Source organism: Myxine glutinosa, chromosome 4 (assembly GCF_964187855.1).
Source record: "Myxine glutinosa chromosome 4, kmMyxGlut1.1, whole genome shotgun sequence".
Lineage (NCBI taxonomy): Eukaryota > Metazoa > Chordata > Myxini > Myxiniformes > Myxinidae > Myxine > Myxine glutinosa.
This window is the reverse complement of record NC_136264.1, coordinates 133,152,717-133,161,335: the sequence shown is the minus strand read 5'-3', so window position 1 is coordinate 133,161,335 and position 8,619 is coordinate 133,152,717. Positions and strand designations below refer to the sequence as shown.

The 8,619-nt window shown below is 43.6% G+C and overlaps 1 protein-coding gene across 2 annotated transcripts; it reads left to right on the top strand.

Moving 5' to 3' along the window:
• Positions 1-1,717: 1,717 nt before the first annotated feature.
• LOC144891812 (uncharacterized) lies at positions 1,718-6,925 on the top strand. Of its 2 annotated transcripts, none has more exons than XM_078776445.1 (2): positions 1,718-4,269; positions 4,310-6,925. In XM_078776445.1, exon 2 carries the CDS (start codon positions 5,368-5,370, stop codon positions 5,962-5,964), a length of 597 nt encoding a protein of 198 aa, XP_078632571.1. In that variant the 5' UTR covers positions 1,718-4,269; positions 4,310-5,367; the 3' UTR covers positions 5,965-6,925. The 2 variants fall into 2 exon arrangements, with proteins under 2 accessions (XP_078632571.1, XP_078632570.1); XM_078776444.1 differs by having other exon boundaries at positions 1,718-4,279; positions 4,340-6,925.
• Positions 6,926-8,619: the final 1,694 nt, after the last annotated feature.

Genomic DNA, 8,619 nt, shown 5'->3' with positions numbered 1-8,619 from the left:
CTTGTCGACCTACTGTTGATATGAAGCGGTTTCTTGGAGATGGTTGCAGGATGGGCTGCTTTGTCTTTCGAGCGGCAGTCGGACGGAGGTTTGGAGTTTGTGGAACTGGAGGTTCAGAGTTTGGGTCGAAGTGTGTGTTTGACTGGAATCGAAGAGTTCATTCAATGGCAGATATTGTGGATTGTATGTGTGGGATGTATCGCTGAGGCAGCTCACCTTTGGAATTGGTGTCATATAGTGCATTTTGGGGTCGGGGAGGTGGAGCGTCGGAGATCCTGTTTTTTTGCGATGTTTACGAGCTAGGGATGAGTTCTGACAGCTCACTGTTATGACGGCCCTCATTCGAGAGCGGCGCGCAGTTTTGGTTGCCACGGCTACGAGCCTCGCAGGAAACCGCGAGGCGGGAGTGTTGGGATTCGTGTGGAGGCACGAGGGTGCGCGCCAAGACGGGGGGCGGCGTGGCGTCGTCGCATTGAGATGGTTGTGCCAGGTCGATCGGCGATCTCTGAATTTAAATCGGATTTTTGTCATGTGTGTTGTGAAATTAACGTCTATCCGAGAATCCTGGCGATGTTCGTTTAATTAAAGTGTGGTACAAACCTGTGTTTCCGCCGTGCGGCTCCGTGGAAGTTTGGGTAGAGGGATATTGTGCGTTCGGGCAGGAGCCGAGCGAGCCGCGAGTCACGGGTGTGCTGTATGAGATTTGCTCAGAGTGCCGGCGATAACTCGCCCACTCTCAGAGGAGGATGTGTGCCCAAATGCATTGTGGGTCATTTCGACTTTGCTGGATGTCGGACGTTCATGTCAGTATCTTGTCAGAATCTTCTTCTTCATGTCATGTCCTTCATCCTTCATCTTCTTGTCCTTCATCTTCATGTCAGAATTAGACATGAGTCATGAGCCATGTCAGAATAGTGGGCACCTGCGACATACATGCCATGCAATGTCACAAAAGGAATACGTTATTTAAAATGGATTTATATAAGGGGAAGAAACGATTTCCAAACTAAATTCGATTTCTAGAATGATTTTCTAAACGCTAAAATAAACGATTTCAAGACAGAGTAATTAATTTCCGGTGACAAGTTCCAACAGGAAGTCTTGTTCATACAGTAACAGTAAGTGAGGTACAGTGCGGAGTGGCGGCTGGAAGATGCATCGAAGGATTTGTGTTGATCGATGCGCCGGACAAAGGGTTTGCTGGCGAGCGATGCTGGTAAGGTTAAGTTATTAAAATTCAATAATTTGAGCAGAAATGTCACGTTTTCAACAGAACGCTTATCCGAGGAAAGAGGAATATCGAGGTTTCAACTGTCGGTATGTGGTGTGGCTTGTGCCAAGGTGTGGGCGCGAGGAGGTGTGTTGATGAAGCGTTGTGCGAACGAGGAGGGATGTGCGAAAGGTGTGCACCAGGTAGAGAGGTGCTGCATTGTAGAGCACGCCTGGAAGTTCCTGGGCAGATTGTGACGGTTGTTGGATTCGTAGAAGCTAGCATTTTGCGATGTGGAGCTGTGAGTCACAAAATGTAAATGTAACAGAGAGATGAACAGGACAACAATGGAGTTTATATGGACGGGTTTGGGGCAGGTTCAATCTGACGATTACAGAGGGCTTTGTTCTGTTCACGAAACATATAAAATTCATGGAGTTGAAGTGGTTTGCAAGAAGGCAGCAGAGTCAGTACTGGGATGCAACCTCGTCCAGGGGTTTTGGTCCAGCCTGCAAGGAGTCCAGGGGCTTGTTTCAGGGCTGGGTCGCCAAAAATGGGATGCTGTGCCCATCTGGATGTAAAATTATCCATCAAGGACGGGGAATGATGTGCAGTGTGATTGATTGGAGGTAATAAGGATTTGTGTTGATTTCCTGATTTGAGTTCATCTGGAAACAAAGACAGATGGGATTAATGTGTATATCAGGAACAATTTGGAAAAGAAATATGGATATATGACATTACTAAAATATAACCAAGCAATTGAGAGTTCTTGGGTTAATGGGATATAAATAAATGCATCTACAAGTTGATGGTTTATAAAAATTTAGTTCTGGATGATACTTAAACGATGAACAATGTTGGCAATATACAAAGAATGTGACTTGTTTTTTGGGGGGAAAACATGTGGTTTAAAAATGGTTGGCTAAGTTTTAAAGATGGAGATGTTTCGCAGAACTCTTATGATTATTTATATGAGTGGTGGACTATTCCATGGCGAAGCATTTTCCAGTTTATTGAAAGTTGGATTTTGTAAAATAATGGTTTAATATAACCACAGTAGAAAATAATATACAGATTTGGGACATTTTGTAAACTTTCAAATAATGAGAAGATTCATAAAATTCATTTTATTTATTTCATGGAAAATATTTGGGTTGCAAGTGGAGAAGCATGGTATGGTATAAAAATAAAGAGGGAGTATCCAGGAAAAGGATGTTCAAGTGAACTTTGTGCTGTGAAAAGAATGTCGAGTTAATGGAAGTGTTTTGTTCGATTAATTTTGTTCAATTTGTGTTCAAATGACCATCGATGTTGGGGGCAAAGTTATGGGTGAATTTGGTGGGTGGTTGTGGGCAAACGAAGATTAATTTAGATTTATCATAGTTAAGTTCGAGGAAGTTGATTTGAAGCCAGAATTTCATTTGGATGCCAGAAAGGAGAAAGGAGATGCTGAAAGCCAGAAAGGAGATGCTGTTGTCTACTCTGAATGACAGGTGGCGGTATCCAGGGCGCTGAGGAGTTTGTTCACGTTGTAAAGTTTGTTTATTTATTTGTTTATTTAGTTTGTTTATTGTAGAGAAGAGTGCTTTTGGGATTCCGGAGCCAGAGTGGATAATTTGAGAGTAGTAGGTGGTCCTTGTGGGCTTGGGAGTGAACTGATTTGGGTTTAATAGGCACAAGCTGGTCTAAACAGGGTGAGGAGGATGGTGTGATTGATGATGTCAAAGGAGGCGTTGAGGTGAGGAGGATGAAAATGTTGAGGTTGCCGGCGCCAGAGGAGAGAAAAGGTCGCTGGTGATTTTGAGGAGAGCAGTTTCAGTACTGTGGCTGGAGCAGAATCCGGATTGGGATGTTTCATACAGGTTATTGGCAGAGTGGTGATGTTTGAGTTGAGTGGCCACAGCACGTTCCAAAACTTTTGACAGAAAGGGTAGATTGGAGATGGGTCTGAAGTTATTTAGGGTGTCAGGGTTTAGTCCAGGGTTTTTCCAGAATGGGGGTGAAGTTTCACGAGTTTTTGGGGAAATCGGTATGTGAAGCTGGGTTAAGTTGGAACTGCTTGATGAGCCATGGAGATGGATTGGGTTTTGTTGTTGGTTGTCTGGGAGTTCGGTTGTTGCATTGCCAAAGGTTTCTGTGTGGTGGACACACTCGTTGGCTGTTGTCTTGTGTGACGTGGAGGGAGATGTATGTGGCTGCGTGTGGCTGCCTGGAATCGGGAAGGCGGCTACAGTGGTTGATATTGGTTGTGGATTGTCCGGGGTGCTTCGATTTGCATAGGGGGTGAAGATTGGGATATTACATTATTTTAAGTAAGTATTGGCATGAGTAATTACATAAGTAATTATGAGTTATTATGAGTATTAGTTATGAGTAAGCGGAAGGTTATGTTTGATCGCTGTGTATTTATTTGTATGTCTGTGTGTGTGTGTGTGTGTATGTGTATGTTATTCGCATAACTCAAAAAGTATTCAACCGATTCGCATGAAATTTGGTGGGATGATAGGTTATTATCCGGGAACCATTTGATTAGATTTTGGAATCGATCGGGTCAAAGGTCAAGGTCAAGGTCAAGAAAAGGTCATGGATGTGATTACAATATCAAATTTTTGGCGGGATAGAATGGTTTAATTTGAAACAAATCTTCCCGCATGACAACGTAGGTGTGGCTTTGCTACACAGATCTTGTAGTCTTTTATTTTGGCAACAAAAGTAGCTGCGGCGAAGGTATGCGCTCTACCGAGTGCCCGTTCTAGTTTTAGTAAAGTTACATGTTTCGCTGTGTTGTGGATCTGGGGACAAGCTAGTTTGATGGGTACCCTGGGGTCTTCGGCGTGTCTATGTGTTTGGCTGTCTGTTACACCGGACTCTTGAATGGGTTTTCATGAGACGAATTTCAGACATAACAGTGAGAATCTATTTTGAGCGAATCACAGTGGGTGAGGAAAACATTGTGTGTGACCAGACACCAGAACTGACCAGAATTGAAATTGGAAGTAGACCAGGTTATTTCTATTATTTGTTTATTCGTGAAAATAAATAAATAATAGGGGGAGGTTAATGGAGGTTAATGGTGGTTTGTTTGTGTTAATGGAGGTTAATGGTGGTTTGTTTGTGTTAATGGAGGTTAATGGTGGTTTGTTTGTGTTAATTCTAGTTGAAACTCTCGCTGAAGTAATTTTCGTTTATTTTTATTTTTTGATTCGATTTGAGAGTTGAGATGATTGATTTTTTATTAATTTTATAATTTTATTTTTATTGATGTTGGAAACAGGTAATGGGATGCTGAGAGAAGGATTGAATTTAATTTGAATTGGACTGGATTAAATGGGATTGAATTTAAAATTGAATATTGGATAAAATTGGATCCACTTGAAAAAAGTGGATTAGGAAATTGGAGAAAAGGTGTTCTATGAAACAATGAATTGAATGAATTGAATCTATGAATTGGAGACCTGTAGACCAGGTGTTCGTGGAGCACTTCACCTGCAAGAACGCCTTGGAACCAAGGTGGAAGGGACCAGTCCAGGTGTTGCTGACTACACCAACGGCAGTCTTTTGCGAGGGCAAGACTTCGTGGATCCACGCCACGCACTGTAAGTTGGCCATACAAGCACCAGACACTACACCACAGCAACCACAGTAAGGATGGGCCTAATCATAGGTACACCAAATAATTGGGGGGGCACATGTTATCTGGGTTCAGTCCTTCCTGACGTTGAGATACTGGATGAGCTAGACCCAAAGTCCTTGGACAGGCGTTATAAGAGGTCAGTCATGAACGAAGATGGAACCACTAAACTACACGGGAGTCTATGGGAAAAGGTGTTTGGTTTCTTCTTCCCAGGAGCGGGCACAGTAATGGATAGTTTCCGGATAGACAAATTGGCTTTGACCCTAGAAAAGGTGGCAAACGACACCGCTACGGCTCATGACATACTATTGGACACGGTAATTCACATGCGTACAATGGTGATGCAGAAGTGAGACTAAGGGAAACTAGCCACGCCCTGACGATCGATCGGATCGCGCGCGAAAATTCTTATACATTTAGCTGGCTCACTGACTGGTTCCAGGGATGGACGGGCACCATAGTGAAGTGGTTATTGACCGCACTGGCTGTGATAATCGGGGTAGTAATTTGGGGGGCACTAATGAAATCTCTAGTCCTCCTCTGTATGAGAAAGTATTTTACAGGATGGAAAGTGAAGAAGCCGCCGACAACGACTATGGCTCTGACCACAGAGGCCGTCGACCTGAACGGGTCCTTCAACAAGGCAGTTGCGACCGGCGCTCCAGAAAATTGCATTGAATTTTGTAATGACTGTGATACTTGTGCGGATCCCATGTGGGAACTGGCTGCTGCCTGTAACGGTGTATGTGATGACTGTGATACTTGTGCTATAAACCCCTTGCGTGTACTGGCTAACGCTGCTTATGTATTACAAGCTGACAGCTGCACGCCCCCTTCCGACCCAACTATGGATCTGATTGCGACACTGGGTCTGGCGGTCGAGGGACCCGACGCGGATGTCCTAGACCCGCAAGCCGACCAGGCGCCCATGGGAGACTTTGACATAAAGGAAGTCCCTCTCTTTTCTTCATATGTATTAAGTTCAAATGCTTCAAGTGAATCGGATTTTTACGCTCTGTACCCTGACCAGGAAATTGAGACACAAGATACTGACAATATTATGTATTCCCCAGAACAGCAGCACGTGAGGGACCTCATGGGCATGATCGTTGATTAACTTCGAAGATCTGCAAGGACTGGGTCTGCAAAGGGTGGGGGGAGCAAGTTCCGCAGGGGAGGTGGTGGCCCTCTGGCGGAGCAGAACCTCATCTGGACCAGACACCTTCGTTGTGGATCCGAAACGTTAATGGACTTTCATGTTCTGAGCCCTCAGGCTCCGAGCACGCACCACACGACACGTTCGCCAAATGCACGGGCGAGGCGCTTTGGGCGCACGATATGCCCTTGGGAGATACCCGCATTACACAATTATTTTTTCAATACCCGCATTACACAATTATTTTTCAATAAAGCCCGATGTGGCACGTTGTCTCTTAAGATACTTTGTCTCGACGAGACAAGAGGAAGGAATGTCAAGTTGTAGATTTGTTATTGCCTAAAGTTCAGTCATAGACGTTGGTTGCTAATGTGTTATGATTTAAATGTTGTTTAAAAATGCTATTTTCATAAAGTTAATAAAGGGTTTTTGCTTCGTTTTAGTTTTGGATGAGGAAAGGCTCGCTTCGGTCATGCTGGACAATTGTATACGTGTGCTTTTTCAAGGCTAGATAAGGCCGGTCGTAAAATCACGCTCACGCGCGTGATTTTGTGTAACGCTAGTAGAATGTTTAGATTGCAGACATAAACATATATATTTTGTATTAATCACAGCGACGCATGACTCTGTATAAACATGCTTTGAATTACTCATGTAAACAAACCCATATATTTTATGGGTTTGTTTGGCCAAGCATGCACTCTTCTCTCTGTGAGTTACATTTCTGTTTTCTCGGAGCCCAGAGAAACATTTGGTCCGAATGATAAGGAAGGGCTGACTCCCCCGAATGACAGGGATAACGGTGGGAGGGACTCTCGCCAGTCGCTTTGTTCTCTCGGAGATTTTCTGATAATCGTATTCATATATAAGTGAATGAGAATCAATGCGTTTCCAGGAAGGCTTGACTTGGCATGAAGCTGGTTCTTGCTGTCGATGTCTTGTCTCCTCCGGATCTGTTTTAGTTGGTTTTAATAAAAAGCTGCGTCATTTTTCAGGCTATTTGTGGACTTCTTTTCCAAACGAAGAGCTGCTTCTTCACATATATATATATATATATATATATATATATATATATATATACGTAACATATACATATATATATATATAATGTATATACCATATATACAGTATATATATATATATACGTAATATACATAGATCCATAACATATACGTAACATATATATATATATATATATATATATATATATATATATATAAATAAATATATATATATATATACAGATGTATATATATATATAATATATATATATTTATATATATAGATATATATTTATATAGATATATATAGATATATACATATATACATATATATATATATATATATATATATATATGTATATATATATATATATATATAGATATATATATATATATATATATATATATATATCTCTATCTATATATATATATATAGATATATAGATATATATACATACATTCATATTGTCGTGTGACTGCTCTCAGTTAAGACCGAGAGTAAGCCACGGATGGAAACGAGCATTAATGAAGGCGTTCACTTCAATCGATGGCGGATGAATGATATGCGAGAGGAAGAAGAATACCGACTTACCTGGACGGCCTTGAAAATGTCTTCACCCTCCAAAAAGAAACTCAAACCGAGGCGGATTTTACGTAGAAAATAAACACGGCTTTATTGCCGGAACCCGATACCAAGAAACTCGCCGATTAAAAACTACGACCCCCTAATGAGCGCTCCTACACACAGACATCAACAACAAACAAAGGAGGATATAATAAAGGAACCGCGTCGTGTCGGTGTGTGCTGCGGCTCATCTCTGTCTGGCTGCAGTGTCAGGGATCATCAGGCTTCGAGCACAGTCATCCGACACGGCTCCGGTTGGCGCGGAGAAGGCCTCGACGTTGGCACGAAGCAGGCCTCAGTTGGCGGGAACCTCTCACTCCGTGCTGCAAGGCCTCACCGGCCGTCCCACTCACTCGGCCTTGTGGTATTCCAGCGGCAAGCCGCCCTCGTCCACGCGCATCCGCTCGCAAAGTCCGGAACCAAGATAGGGAGAATCGTTGGCAGAGGAATGTGCAAGGAGCAGCAGCAGAAGAAGGGAAGAGCGTCCAAATCGAGGAAGAGAACGTCCGCCCACAAAGGGATCAAAAACCGAGAGGAACAAAACGTCCGCTTCCCCGTTGTTTTATCGGCTGTCTCATGACGTCAGCTCTCCCCCTCCCCAACCAGGGCATGTGTGGACCTTCGACGGCCCCGGACGGTCATGGATCGGCGATGTTGCATATAATGTAATTTATATTGTAATTATTTGCTTGTATCTTGACTCGTTTTGATGGCATGGGCATTGAGGGGGGTTGGGAATGGAGGGGTGGTTGATCGGAGTGGTGATGGCAATGTACAAAAGAGCGCGCACGGCTGTGGGGGCGAGGGACGGGAACAGTGGTGGGTTTGGGGTGGGGGTGGGAGTGCGTCGGGGCTCGGTACTGGGTCCACTACTGTTTGTGGCTGTGGTGGAGGTGCTGGCTCAGAGCGTGGGGGAGGGTTTACCGTGGGAGTTGTTGTATGCAGATGATCTGTTGTTGATTGCGGAAAGTGTGGATGGACTGGGGGGGG

Bases quoted from the DNA above. Each gene is read 5' to 3' on its own strand.
- LOC144891812 (XM_078776445.1), top strand. From the start codon at position 5,368: ATGAAATCTCTAGTCCTCCTCTGTATGAGAAAGTATTTTACAGGATGG.